Here is a 14,962-nt window from a genome sequence, read left to right as displayed (position 1 = left end):
TTCGATGGCCCTTTTGTTCCTTGGTAAAAAGTGAACAGAAGCCCATGATGGATTACACCCAGACTGGTCAATCTAAAGAGCAGGACTTATAGTTAAAAGTAATGCCTTTGGTCGTGTCGTAAAAAAGAGAGAGCTAGGGGTTCAGGTTCGTAATTCTTTGAAGTTTCTGTCACATATAGACAGGATGATTAAGAAGGTGTTTAGCACATGTGCCTTCATTGCTCAGAGCTTTTGATTATAGGAGTTGGGAAGTGGTTGCCCTGTTATAGGAGGATATTATTAAGCTGGAGTGTTCAGAAAAGATTTACCAGGATGTTGCCAGGAATGGAAGATTTGAGCTATAAGGAGAAGCTGGATAAGGTGGGATTTTTTTCACTGGAGTGTAGGAGGTTGAGAGGTAAGCTTAGAGAGGTTTATAAAATAATGATGGACATAGTTAAAGTGAATGGCAGGTGTACTTTCCCTTGGAGGTGGGGGATTTCAAGACAAGGGGGCGTTTTTTAAAGTGAGAGGAGAAAGATTAAAAAAGACACAAGCGGCAATATTTTTAGTGTTTGTGCGTGGAATGAACTTCCAGGGGAAGTGCTGGATGCAGGTACAGTTACAACTTTTAAAAATCATTAGGATAAGGACATGAATAAGAAATGTTTGAAGGGGTACGTGCCAAGTGCAGGCAGGTAGGACTAGTTTAGCTTGGGATTATGGTCGGCATGGACTGGTTGGACCAAAGAATCTATTTCTATGCTGTTGAGAGCGTCCTGTTGAATTACCCCATTGGGAGTAATCAGGTTATCCCCATGCTGCCACCTCCCCACCACTTTGAAGCACTCTCCATCTCTCAATGCCACTGTTCCAAGTTAGAAAGCATCCAGTTCAGGAGTAGACCACTCCAGTGAAAATCATTGTGATTTTCACAATGTCCCACACGGTGTGAGTTCCTCACCTTCATTCGAGTCCAAAAACAGGTTCAGTGGCAGCATTCCCACTAATGTTCTGAAACCGGAAGTGAATGCTGGGAATGGTGTCAGCACACCAATCACCCTGTGCAAAACCTACAGAGTTTCAAGAGAATATTGCTCAATAGTAAAAAAAATACCATCCAATTATTTCCAGTATAAGCTTTGTAAAACATGGCTTTACCGAGTTACTCAGGCTCATTTTATCTGTCGTAAATTAATTCACACAGGAATTCAAGGGAAAATGTATTTTTTTCCTGTGTTTTCATGATTAGGCTGCGTATCATAAAATGCCTCTAGTTACCCTCATGTCCAACACCTTCTACTTCCTGTTTAGGTACAGCAAGTATAAGCACTCTGCTCTACTAGCAACAGTGTTTGGTTCTGTGCAGCCTAGTGTAGGAATGGTAGATTGACATTGAAGGGGAGCAGTGCTGATTCACCAGAATTATACCTCAGTGAAGGGGCTAAACAGTTTGGTGATTGTCTGTATAGGTTACTTTTTCCAGTTTAGGGGTATTTTTAATCAACCTGCTATGACACAAGTCTGCAGCTGGTGAGTTTGGAATCTAGTCTCCTGGTTTAGAGGTAGGGGCACTATCACTGAACCACAGAAGGCCACAAAACGTCATTCCCTGAGCAGGAATTGAAACTGTCCATAACAGTGAAATTCAGGAGCTTGTGCTAATTGTAACATTTGGGATGATTCAAGGAGTTGCTGGGGTGAAGAAAAAGGGAACTGTTTCCGAGATTGTTAAGAGTTTAGATTGATCAGGACTAAATGTAGAGTTTCAACTTGGGGTGAGATCAGACAGCACATCTTCACACAGAGGGTAGTAGAAACCTGGAACTTTCTCCCCCCACAAAGGTTCTTGATATGAGCAGGGGTTGGGGGTGGGGTCTAAGATCGATTGAAAAATCTCAGAGCTGAGATAGGTGGATATCTCACACATTGTTAAGACACTGGTATTGAAGATGATGGAGCCAAAACGGGACGTAAACGGTGTAACCGTCCGACAATTACAGGCTTGAAGGGCTGAATGGCCCCTTGCTGTTCCCATCAGAATTATGCAGTATAATAAGGTCATTTCGGGAGACTTACTGGTGCAAGAAAAGCATAGACTCGACTAGGTCGTGAACTGATTAGCATCGTTGAGTACTTTTGTTCGTTTAGATACTGGGGAGGTTCGGTCCGGTGTGGGGGAGGGGAAGCTATTTGTCCCGGTTGGCCTGCGCGGTGCACGGTCACGTGATGGCACCGATGGGGAACGCTCGCCAACCGGATTCGGACTCTGGGAGAGCGCCGCCCGGACCCGAGTTACCAACAAGTGTCTTTGCGGTCGCCAGGTGAAGAAGAGGCAGCTCCAGCTGTTCCCGCCTTTTGAAGACTATGACCGCCTCAACATCGGCAGCGTCACGCAGTCTCAGTTCCACCGCGTGCTCGTGGGGCTGGACCTGGAAAACCTGCTGAGCATGCGCGACATCCGGGTACTGTGCCACCGCTTCCGGGTTACCATTGGCAACCGCCACGACGTCAACTACATTGCGTTCTGCGACGCCGTGTACGACGCAGCCTGCATGGACAAGAGGAAACCGTGAAGGCAGCGCTCGGAGCCTCACCTCGAACTGTTCCCAGCAACCTTCACCCTCCGATCCTTACAACCACCCCGCCATTTCCTGCCACCGCTCCCCCACCCCCTTCCCTCCGTCCCGTCCATCTCCCATCTTCTCCATCCATCCTATCCCATCCCTTCCCTCCATCCCCCCATCATGTCCTCTCTGCCCAACCCCTTATCCTGACCATCATCATCCATCCTATCCCAACCCTTTCCCTCCATCCCCTATCTATCATGCCCTCTCTGCCCAACCCCTTATCCTCTCCATCCATCATCCACCCTCTCCATCCATCCTATCCCATCCCTTCCCCCCCATCATTCGTTCTCTATCCATCCCCGCATCCTCTACATCCATCCCCCATCCCCTACATCCATCTCCATCCCACCCCCACCCTATATATCCCAATTCTCTCCCTCCATCCCCCCCCCCATCATTCCCTCTCTGTCCACCCCCCCATCCATCCCCCATTCTTACCCAATCCCCTCCATTCTTCCCCCTACCCATCACCCCCATTGGTCCCCTCCCCCCCAATTCCCTCCCTCATCCCCTATCTCCATCCCTCATTGTCTCCGTACATTCCCATCCCCCATTTCCCCTCCACCCCCTTTCTCCAGCCCCCTACTCCCCTATCCCCTTCCTCCATTCCCCCATCCAGCATTCCATCCCTCCACCCCTCCCCCAATTTCCCCATCCCATCACCCCTTCCCTCCATCCCCCCAATTCCTCTCTCCATCCCCCAGTGCCTTGGTTTCCACAATTGAGGAATGATCAGCAAAAGCTGAGGACAGAGTAACAAAACTCAACTTTCACTTTAAGCAATGCAAACAGTGCCCAGAATTCATAGAATATAGCAAAAACTTATTTTTGACTTTCAAAACTCTATGATACCTTCCATAAAATTCAGCGAATCAATTCTACCAATGGTGTTTCCAAGGTGTGATTTCTTTCCTCATGTTTCTTTTCGTTGAAATAGTTGTTAGATTATAGTAATCAAGAATCTGAACCTTGCAAGATTTTCCTCTAACCAAGAGAAACACTGCTCAGCACTTGATGAACGATCTCAGTGAGGGAGTGACCCACACAATTGGGTTCAGTGTAGCCTTCACTTCATACTGGCTCAGAGGGTTAGCTGCATTCACACCAGGTATCCTGAAGGGTCCTCAGGTTTTCAAAGTGAGATTCAAAAACACTTCTGTGCTTGGTGATGGAAATTCAACAGCAGTGGTTTACTTCCTGGGCTGTTTCCTCAGTTATAGCTGCACTTTCCCAGGGCCAGCACTGGGAGACCCACTTTGGGAAGGCAGCAGCTCGGAAGAGGAACTGCCAGCAGCAAATAGGCAGCACTCCTTCCTGGCCTTATCCCAATCTTGGCACTCAGTCTGGAAAACTTTGGTGGATGCCTCTGTGACCTTGTTGTTGAGTGATGGCCTGAGAATTGCTTCTGGCTGTGAATGAGTCATACTTGGGTTCAATGGGCTGGGCTGAGAATTGATTGAATCCTTGGGAGGCACCATACCTGAGGGAGATTCCACAAAGACAGGATTCCAACACGATGAGGTTGGGAATCGATGTCTGAGAAGCCAGCAGCAAAAATACAGACTAAATGGGTTATTTTTGACATTGTGCCGGAGCTGTATAATGGCAAAATATTAAAATACATTGAAATCATATAATAAAGTCGACTAAAACTGAAGACATTAGTTTTGACTGGTGATTACACTGCAGGTAGTTAAATATTTGCTGATAAGCCAATGTAAATAGTATTCAGCTGTGAAAGCAACTTATGCAGCTGCTGTCTGTGTCGTGATATGATAAAATACAAGGAAGTGACAATGGCCATTCTGCCCTTCTTGGTTCATTCCTGCTGACACAGGGCCTCAATTCTCCTGAATTTCATTTTTGTTGGAGTCATTCTGGCCCTATTTCTCTACCTGAATCCTTATCCCATTGACAATTGCCTCCAATGAGAAGGTCACCTTCCTTCTAGGTTGTCCTGACATTTTTCCAATCCTATTTTGACAGCCTGGCTCCTAATCTGTGACCCCAGCCACTAAGGAAGTCAAGAGCAGTAAATGTTGCTGCAGTGGTTCAAGAAGGCAGCTTACCATCACTTTCTCAAGGATAAGTAGAGATTGGCAATGATGGCCGACCCACCAATCAATAAGACCATGGCTGACCTTTTGTTTTCTGAATTTAACATCCCCATGAATAGTTGACGACCTGCCTGTCAACAATCCATCTACCTCCACCTTAAAAATATTCAATGACTCCTTTCCCCACCACTTCCCGAGGCAGAGGATTACAAAGTCCCACAGCCCTGCAAGAGAAAATAATTCATCTCATCTTTTTCCTGAAAGAGTGACCCTTAATTTTAAAACAGTGTCGATTGCTTCCATGCTCACCCACGAGAGGAAACTGCATTTCCACATCCAATTTGTCGAGACCTTTCATGATCTTATACACTTCAGTCAAGTCACCCTCACTCCTCCAAACTCAATGGAAACAAGCCCAGCCTGCTCAATCCATCCTCATAAGACACTCTGCTCATTCCCGGTTATTAATCTAGTAAATCTTTTCTGAACTGCTTCCAATGTATTTACATCCTTAAGTAAAGAGACCTAAACTGCACACACTGTTCAAGATGTGGTGTCACTAGTGTCCTGTGTAACTGAAATGTAACATCGTAACTTTTATGTTCAATTCCTCTCTTATTAAAGGACAGCATTCCATTAGCCTTCTAGATTACACACTGTACCTGGTAAATTTAGTGTGAATCACATCACAATCCCTCTGCACCTCAGAGTTCCAAAGTCATTTCCATTTAAATAATTCCCAGCATTTTTTTTATTCTTCCTGCCAAAATGAACAATTTCACATCTTCCCACGCTATTCTCCATTTGCTCAATTTTTGCCCACCCAGTCAACCTGTCTGTAGAGTCATAGAGTAATGCAGCATGGCAACAGGCCCTCAGCCACAACTGGTCCATGCTGACCATGGTGCCCACTCAGCTGGCTCTAATTGCCCACATTTGTTCCATGCCCCACTAACCCTTCTCATCCATGAACCTATCCGAATGTTTTTTAAATGTTGCTATTGTACCTGCCTCAACTATTTTCTCCAGCAGCACATTCCGCCTCTGCACTACTCTCTGCATGAAGAAGTTGCCCCTCAGGTCCTTCTTAAATATTTCCCCTCTCACTTTAAACCTCTGACCTCTAGTTTTCAATTCCCCATCCCTGGTGATAATTGATGGCAATCAATGATCAAAATATCCAGTTAAGTTGCACCTATTTCCATGAATTTTCTTTGTAGAATGTTTCACAGACTCACATGGCATTAGTTTATTTTTTCAAAGACAAGGAGAAGTCATTACAGAGATGGAGATCTTGGCAGAGTTGACAGCAACTGACGATATCTTCAATGTGGCTCATAATTGGGTATTCATAATTTGTGTGATGACACACAATTACCTGCCTATTATATAACACATTTTACTCACCCCAAGTTAAAGTTGTCCATAAATTAGGCCAGTGCACATGATCAGATAGTCAGAGGGATTATGAATGATGGCAGCAAGGTAAAAATAAGTTATATCAACATAACGGGAAGGTAATGATTGGTGAGTTGCTGGTGAGTGTTTGCATACTGCCGTTTAATAAATCTTGAATTTATTTCTGTTCAGCTTAGTTACATTAATAAATGAAGTTGTGGCAGGACATCTCAGTCCTGTGGAATGCATGATCTGGTTTGGAGGCAGTCTGTGGAAGGCTTGTTTGGCCAAGCCCAGGTATGGGGGGAACTGCCTTATGAAGAGAGGTTGTGTAAGTTGGGCCTGATTTGAAACACATAAAATTCGTAGGAAACTTGACAGAGTAGACACTGAGAGGTTGTTTCCCCTTGCGAGAGGGTCTAGGACCAGAGAACATGAGAAATCACACATTTATGACAGAGATGAAGAGAAACTTCTTCTCAGAGGGTAGTGAATTTGTGGAATTCTTTACCACAGAGGGCTGTAGAGGCTGGGTCATATTCAAGGCTGAGATAGATTTTTAATCAGAAAGGGAATCAAGGGTTGGGGGGAAATGCAGGAAAGAGGAGTTGACGATGATCTGATCAACCATGTTCTTATTGAATGGTAAAATGGACTCGATGGACAGAATGGCCTAATTCTGCTTCTATGTCATATGGTTTTATGGCATTATGGATATAGTTCTGGGCAAGGATCACGTGTCAGAAACATTTAAATAACAGTGATCATAGGCTTAAATTTAATCACTTAACTAAGGTTGACAGTTACTGCTGCATCTCAGTGACAGCAGTAGTCCAAGCAACCATCATTCTCTTCATGTGCTGTATACATTATTGTCCTTACGTAAACTCTTGAGTGCACTGCCTGAAAGAGAAGTTCAACTGAAGTTTTCAACTGGAGCCACTGGATATCTATTTATACAGAAATAATATACAAGGGTGTAGGGAGAACAAAAAAGGCACTAAGTCATGATACGCATTTGCAGAGCTGGTGCAGACACAATGGGCTGAATAGCCTTCTTCTGCATTTTTATGGTTTTTCCAGCAATGTGTTAATCATCACCACTGCTCACTGTGCTAAAATATGTTTCTTCAGGTTCCCTTTGATTCTTTAGACAATATGCTAATCTCTATCTTCTGATTACTTACTTTCCTTTTCCTGGAAGAAATTCCTCCTTATTTGGTTTATCCACTGCATTCAAGCCTTTGACTCCACTATCAAATCTCCTCCTAAACATCCCCACTGTCACTACCACAGATTATAACTTTGATCACCTATATAGCCAAAATATCTGCAAATGCAAATTCAGTGGCTGTCTGGAGAGATGCTCCAGAATGTCACATTTGATGCGGTGACCAAGAAGCTTCAAAGAGATAGACAAAATTGGAGAAATGAGTGACTATTCCCAAGACTGAATATAATGAGAAAAAAGAAGCAGTCTGGGAGAGAGATATATTTTGTGTCTTCCCCTTTCACATATACACAAGAACAAGGGTTAAAAGTCAATTCAACCCTAGTCAGTGTGAACTGGTGGAAGGAGGTATACTTGTGAGGTGAGGGGCTTGTTTGTACCAGTGGGCTAAAATCCTTTACTTATTCACCTGGATCCAGGCACCGAGTATGGTCACAGTTCACGAACCACCCAAAAGTCATCACTGCATTGTAGGTACACGAATCTCTCACTCTGAGTGCTAGAAGGCAGCTAGCCAGCAAACCAGAGGAAACACAACTAGAGAATTTCAATTTCCTGTAAAGGCAAGAATACAGAAACTGACTGCTTGACTCTAATGCTCCGCCATCTACTCTTGACAAACAATCTATAGACACTGATCTGTATGTCTCATAACTTTTATCTTTTTTGAACTCACTTTTCATGTCTAATCTTTGTGTAGTTGCATATGTTCTAGAGTTATTTCATCTCACATTTAGAAACTAACAACCTTAATCTTTGATAACTCAAGAAAGCCTTGGTCCTTTTAAAATATGAATTAATTTGGTCTGGGAGAAAGAGAACCACAAGGGAGCAATCTGTTGTTTAAATTAACCATGCTGCAAACAACTGAGGGGACAGTTGAATAAACAGGGCAAATGGGTTCATTCCTCTTGACCAAGAAGCTTAATAATTTGACTTTTCCCTTGAACTGTAATATTCTGGGCTATCTCACCTAAGGAACTGGTTGTCGCAAATTAGTAATCTGAGATCTGGTTGTAAGTTCACCCCGAGGAGAATGACCTCAGCTTCTCCTGTGTCAATGTAACTAGAAACTCTCATCTTTGGTATCATTCTAGAATTGGTTCTACTTAATACATAAGCTGGGAAGTAGAGCTAATTAGATGGTGTTTTTGAAGAGCTGACATCAACATGATGGACTGAATGATCTCCTTTACTACACTGCAGTTTTATAGAGAGGGCCCCAATATTTGATGCCTATGTGGAGCTGAGTTTCCAGGCCACATCTGAATCTGTAATAGGGGAACTACAATTGGTCAGGTGGCTAAGTCAGGTGGACTGCTCCTAATTGACATCCTACCTGAAAAAGGCATGGGATGTGGGAGATTGCTGAAGGAGGGGACTATTCAGGGTTATCCCACCAAATGGTTGTACTGAATCATACTGACTACTGAAAGATAATCCATCACACACTGGTTTAGGAAGCTAAACGTATCTCTAGGCTATCTCAGAAATTAGAGGGAAGTAATATATCTAAAGAGTATTCAGAAATGCAATTCCATATTTACCAACCACATTACGTAAACTGGGCAGAGGAAAGTTATTTTTCTTCGGATGTGGGCATTGCTGGGCCAGTCTGGCATTTGTTCCTCATCCTTAATTGTCCATTGAACTGAATGCCTTGCTGGGTCCATTTCACAGGGCAGCTAAGTTAATTACATTGCTGTGGACCTGGAGTCACTTGTAGTCCAGACTGGGTGAGGACAAGTTTCCCTCTCTAGGATCAACTTTTACAGCAGTTATCATGGTTATCACAACTGTGAATAGCTTTCAATTCCAGAGTTTGGCAACTGAGTTGGAATTCCAGCAGGTACCGTAGAGGGATTTGAACATGCATCTTTGGATTACTAATACCACAATGTAAAGGATGTGTGGTAACCTGAAAGAAATTGGTGTGCCTCAGCGATTCTGCAAAATAGGAAACATGAGACCTTTCCACAATCAAAGAGCTTGGGAGCAAACAAACCTATAAGGTAAATACTGCACCTACTCCAAATCTGGGGGATATTGATAACAGTGAAAACACTATACTGCTCCAGGATCTAGTTCCACCTCACTTACACTGATGTGGTTGGCATATACCTACGAGGGACATAAAACAGGGTGGAATGATGGTAATAACTGAATAAACTAAATATTGACTTAATCAAATGCTGCTGCAAAAGTCTTGCTCACTAGGACATTGTTTCATTACAATCATGTAAGCTCTGTCAGATTGTGAAGACAATCCATTGTTTGGAGGCCAGATAGACAGTGAGTGAGAGTACCACTGCATTAAGGGGCAAGGACACAGGGTGCAACATGAGATGGTGGTGGCGAGACAGGTAACCCAGCTTTAGTACATACCCCACAACTCCAGGTTGGATGGAACCGACCGTACAAATCAGCCAATGATCCTATTCCTGGCCACATTTTCTAAGCACCTCAGCTAATGCCATTGCATACACAGCTATGAGATTAAAATAAATAGAAACTCGATGACCAGCAAGGACACGATGGTCCGAGGAGCCTTTATCCATGCTAGAAAAGCAATCACCCTCTATGGCTCTCTATCCTGTGGAAACACACAAGCTAGTGGGAAATATGGCAGAAATAAGAACAAAGAACAAAGAAAATTACAGCACAGGAACAGGCCCTTTGGCCCTCCAAGCCTGTGCTGATCTAGATCCTCTATCTAAACCTGTTGCCTATTTTCCAAGGATCTGTATCCCTTTGCTCCCTGCCCATTCATGTATCTCTCCAGGTACATCTTAAATGATGCTATCGTGCCCACCTCTACCACCTCCACTGGCAATGTGTTCCAGGCACCCACGACCCTCTGTATAAAGAACTTTCCAGCATATCTCCCTTAAACTTTTCCCCTCTCACCTTGAAATCGTGTTCTCTAGTAATTGAGTCCCCCACTCTGAGAAAAAGCTTCTTGCTATCCACCCTGTCTATACCTCTCATGATTTTGCAGACCTCAATCAGGTTCCCCCCAACCTCCATCTTTCTAATTTCAATCATCCTAATCTATCCACCCTCTCTTCATAGCTAGCGCCCTCCATACCAGGCAACATCCTGGTGAACCTCCTCTGCACTGTCTCCAAATTATCCACATCCTTTTGGTAACATGGTGACCAGAAATGTACACATTATTCCAAATGTGGTTGAACCAAAGTCCTATACAACTGCAACATGACTTGCCAACTCTTGGTTTTCAATATGCCGTCCGATGAATGAAAGCATGCTGTATGCCTTCTTGGCCACTCTATCAACCTGCGTTGCCACCTTCAGGGTACAGTGGACCTGAACACCCAGATCTCTCTGTGCATCAATTTTCCCCAGGGCTTTTCCATTTACCATATAGTTCGTTCTCGAATTAGATCTTCCAAATGAATCACCTCGCATTTGGCTGGATTGAACTCATCTGCCATTTCTCCGCCCAACTCTCCAATCGATCTATATTCTGCTTCATTCTCCACCAGTCCCCTTCACTATCTGCTACTCCACAAATCTTAGTGTCATCTGCAAACTTGCTGATCAGACCATCTCGATCTTCCTCCAGATCATTTATCTATATCACAAACAACAGTGGTCCCATGGCAGATCCCTGTGGAACACCACTGGTCACAGTTCTCCATTTTGAGAAACTCCCTTCCACTACAACTCTCTGTCTCCTGTTGCCCAGCTCGTTCTCTATCCATCTAGCTAGAACACCCTGGACCCCATGCGACTTCACATTTTTCATACGCCTACCATAGGGAACCAGGATTTCAGTTCGCTGTCTCCTCAGAATTAATTTGCTCTTTTTTTGATCATGAGCTCCCTTGGGGATTGTAAAGAAAGCTTGACTGGAACATGAGCTCCTGTTGTTCGGTTCCAAAGGCCAGTCACGGAGCAGTGCAGGAATATGTGTCCCTCATTCCTGAGAGGTTAATGTTTACCCTGTTTCCTTTGCTAGTCTGGTAAAGCAGCCCATTTGGGCCTGTCTACTGCTGAGAGGTTTGCGGATTAAGAGGAATCATCCTCACACCAGATCAGGGTGTGGAGCAGTGTTTGTTTTACTATTATTTGAGGACAGGAAAGCTCAGAAGAGGTGTGGTCCACATCGACATTTCATTTTTTGAAAGTGTGATGACTTGTGTAATTTTGTCAGCACAACATCCTTGCCCCTAACCTGGAGTGATAGCCCCTTCCAAACCCAAGACCATTACCATCTAGAAGAACAAGGACAGCAGGTGAATGTTAAGTCCCCAACTGTAGGTTCCGGAAAAAGCCATAGACCATCATGACTTGCAATTATATCTCTGTTCCTTCGTATATCTGTTCGTTCCCAAGGTCAAAATCTTGGAACTCCTTCCGTGACAGTGCCTACACTAAACGGACTGCAGTATTTCAAGAAGATAGCTCATTACCTCCTCCTCAAAGGTAATTGATGGATTGGCAATGGCCCAGTCAGTGATGTCCACGCCCTGAGAAAAAGCAGCTTTTGAAAGTATCAGCCTGGCCACTTCCCGGGTAAATGGAGAGGGATAAGTTGATCAGAGCTGCCATGCTCAGTGCCTCCTGCTGTGATATACATGGGGCGAAAGCAGAAGGGTGAGCAGCTCTGATGCCAATCATATTCCAATACTTTGCCAACACACAGCCACTTTGAGAAGGTCCTGTGTTGTGCGTTGTGCCCATGGAGACTATCAATCACAAAAACTTATACTTTCCTGGTCAACCTCCTGGGAAGAGGTGGGTACTTGATTTTTGTACTCGACTGGCACTCTTCTTCTCAACTGGAAAGCTAAGTCGACCTTCTTTAATATTCTTCCCTTTTTTTTCCTCTTTCTGGAAGGTTTCCTTTCATGAAGAGGTGGCAGCTTCGTGGTCATGTCACTAAGCTTGTAATCTAGGGATTTGAGCTTAATGGAAGGAAACTGGTCAACACTACCTGATCTGGCCTACCTGTGACTCCAACTATATGAGTGACTCTTAACTATGGTCTGAAATGACCCAATGATGCCCTCGTCCTATGGACATGTTGAAAAAAATTTCAGGCAGATTGCTTCTGACCAAAAGCATTGACATGGAGAATGGGCGGACTACTTGGCTGATGAGGCACCACCTTTCTGACTTCTGCCCTTTGAACTTGATCAAAACAAAAGCTTAATTGCGACTCTCTTCAACATAAATTGGCTTTCTTTCTGTTATGGGTTGGCCATTTTGGCCTCAGTTCAACATATGGGCTCAGTGCCATAATTTGCTGTGCTCTGATTTGTTGCTCTGAATTGCTGCAATTGTTATGTTGGGTGTGAAGGTTTGCAACTGCAGTAACTACCATGTCTTTAGTTATAAGTCAGCAAAAAGTTTCAGCAATGTATCTTTCAACCTGTGCTTGAGGCAGTCTGTATTTAATGCGTGGTAGCTTGAGACCCACATCGAAATGTCATAGGAAATTTATGGTGTTTGTCAGCTTGTCAACCTGGAATTTCTGCTGAGTTCCAGTACACTTATGTAGATTGCTCAGGAGATATGAAGTCCCCAGGCATTTCCTCTTCTTCCCGAGTACTTGTGTCATAGACAAAAGCGTGCTTGGCATCATAAAGAAGGAGACACTTGGTAAAGTTTCTCATTTTCAAGACATTAAATACATTTTTTAAATGCATGAGCCTGTCTGCTTATTGTGCTGCAAATGACAATGGTGATTTTCCAGTTGAAATTCTAAGGGATAATGATCTGATTTCATAATACTTGGAGGACTATTGGTCCAATGAACCACCTTGCTTATAAGACAATAAGTGATAGGAACAGGAGCAGGCTAATCGGCCCTTCGAGCTTGCTCCACCATGTAATAAAATCATGGCTAATCCGAAACTCCCCACGCCAACGTTTCCATATCTTGCATGCAAACCTCAATTCGCTGACTGGTCAACAAACTATCTCAGCCTTAAGTATGTACACAAGCACTCTGCCCCCACAGCTCTCTGCGGCAAGGAATTCTAAAGACTCTCAACCTTCTGAGAGAAAAAAATTCCTCCTCATCTCCGTCTTAAATTGGTGCCTCTTAATTCTGAGACTATGCCCTCTGGTCCATGAGGGAAAACATTGTTTAAACATTTACCCTGTAAAGCCCCTTAAGAATCCCATATGTTTCAATGAGATCACTTCACATTCTTCTAAACTCTGGCAAGTAGAGTTCCAATCTGTTTTGCCTTTGCTCATGAGGCAATCCCTCCCAACCAGCGATCATTCTAGTGAACCTTCCCTGAACTGCCATGACTGAAATTATATCTTTGCTTAAATAAGGGGACCAAAGTGCTCACAGTACTCCAGATGGTCTCAGCACCTTGTACATTTGCAGTCAGACTTCATCCTCTTGTGTGAGACAGCATGGTGGCTCAGGGGTCAGCCCTTCTGCCTCACATTGCCAGGGACCTGGGCTCAATTCCACCCTTGGGTAATTGTCTGTGTGGAGTTGCACATTTTCCCTGCATAGGTGTGGGTTTCCTCCCATAGTCCAAAGATGTGCAGGTTAGGTGGATGCGCCATGCTAAATTTCCCATGGTGTGCAGGGTTATAGGATTCTCTTCAGAGGGTCAGTGTGGACTCAATGGGCGAAACAACCTGCTTCCACGCTGTAGGGATTCTGTACTCCAACTGCCTTGAAATAAGGACTAGAATTCATTAGCCTTCCTCGGAACATAGGAGCACAGAGCTAATCAGCCCTTAAGCCTGCTTTTCCATTCACTAAGTTGAAGCAGATCAGTGGCCTAACTCTATATGCCTGTTTTGGGCCCATATCCCTTGATATCCAATCGTAATAAAAAAAATTGTCTATCTCAGATTTAAATCTAACAATTGATTTAGCATCAACCTCCATTTGAGGAAGACATTTCCGAACTTTCACTACTCTGTGCATATAGATGTGTTTCTAACATCTCTCCTGAATAGCGCTAATTCGTAGACCATGCCTCCAGGTCTAGATTCTTCAACAAGTGGAAAAATTTATCTTTAGAACCCTCATTTTTCCTATTAATATTCTGAAGACCATAATTAGATCACTCCTCAATCTACTAAATTTTAAGGAACGAAGACCCAATTTGTCTAATCTCTCCTCATAATTCAACCCCTGAAGCCCAGATATCATCCTTATAAACTTGCAGCGAAATCCCTCTACGACCAAAAATCCTTCTTAAGATGTGGTGTCCAAATCTGCTCACAGTATTCCACGCGGGGTCTACCTAGAGTTTTGTATAACTGCAACACAACATCTACATCCTCACACCCCAGCTCTTTAGATATGAAGGTCAACATTCCATTAACTTTCTTGACTATTTTCTGCACCTGTCTGCGGCATTTTAAAGGCCTTTTCTGCTGAACCCCTGAATCTCATTGGACGTCCATTGTATTCAATTTTGTGCCTTCCAAAATGGATAACCTCACATTTGCTTATATTAAAATCCATTAACCAGCCTTGACAACATTAGTGCCTTCAACAGGAAAATGAAAAAAACAGAATGTGTTCATGTTTCATGTCTCTGATAGATATGGCTTTCCACTTCAGTATCATTTCTACTTTGAATCGGAGACTGCATTTGTCATAAAGCTACAGACCTTTTTCTTTCAAGATATAATTTTAAAAACAACCTACTGGTTAG

The 14,962-nt window shown here is 43.7% G+C and overlaps 1 protein-coding gene across 3 annotated transcripts in view; it reads left to right on the top strand.

The window, feature by feature from the left end:
- Positions 1 to 2,970, top strand: part of LOC125467433 (uncharacterized) — a 52,315-nt gene extending 49,345 nt beyond the window's left edge. For 2 of the 3 annotated variants that reach the window (XM_048563249.2, XM_048563251.2), the window contains exon 16: positions 2,304 to 2,970. In XM_048563249.2, the coding sequence (XP_048419206.1) occupies positions 2,304 to 2,555 (252 nt within the window). In that variant the 3' untranslated portion in view covers positions 2,556 to 2,970. The remainder of the gene's footprint in view (positions 1 to 2,303) is intronic. The other variant, XR_009443003.1, reaches the window with a different exon arrangement.
- Positions 2,971 to 14,962: the final 11,992 nt, after the last annotated feature.

This window comes from Stegostoma tigrinum, chromosome 37, assembly GCF_030684315.1.
Source record: "Stegostoma tigrinum isolate sSteTig4 chromosome 37, sSteTig4.hap1, whole genome shotgun sequence".
Taxonomy (NCBI): Eukaryota; Metazoa; Chordata; class Chondrichthyes; order Orectolobiformes; family Stegostomatidae; genus Stegostoma; species Stegostoma tigrinum.
Note: the sequence above shows the minus strand (reverse complement) of the source record. Positions and strands in the feature narration are given on the sequence as shown.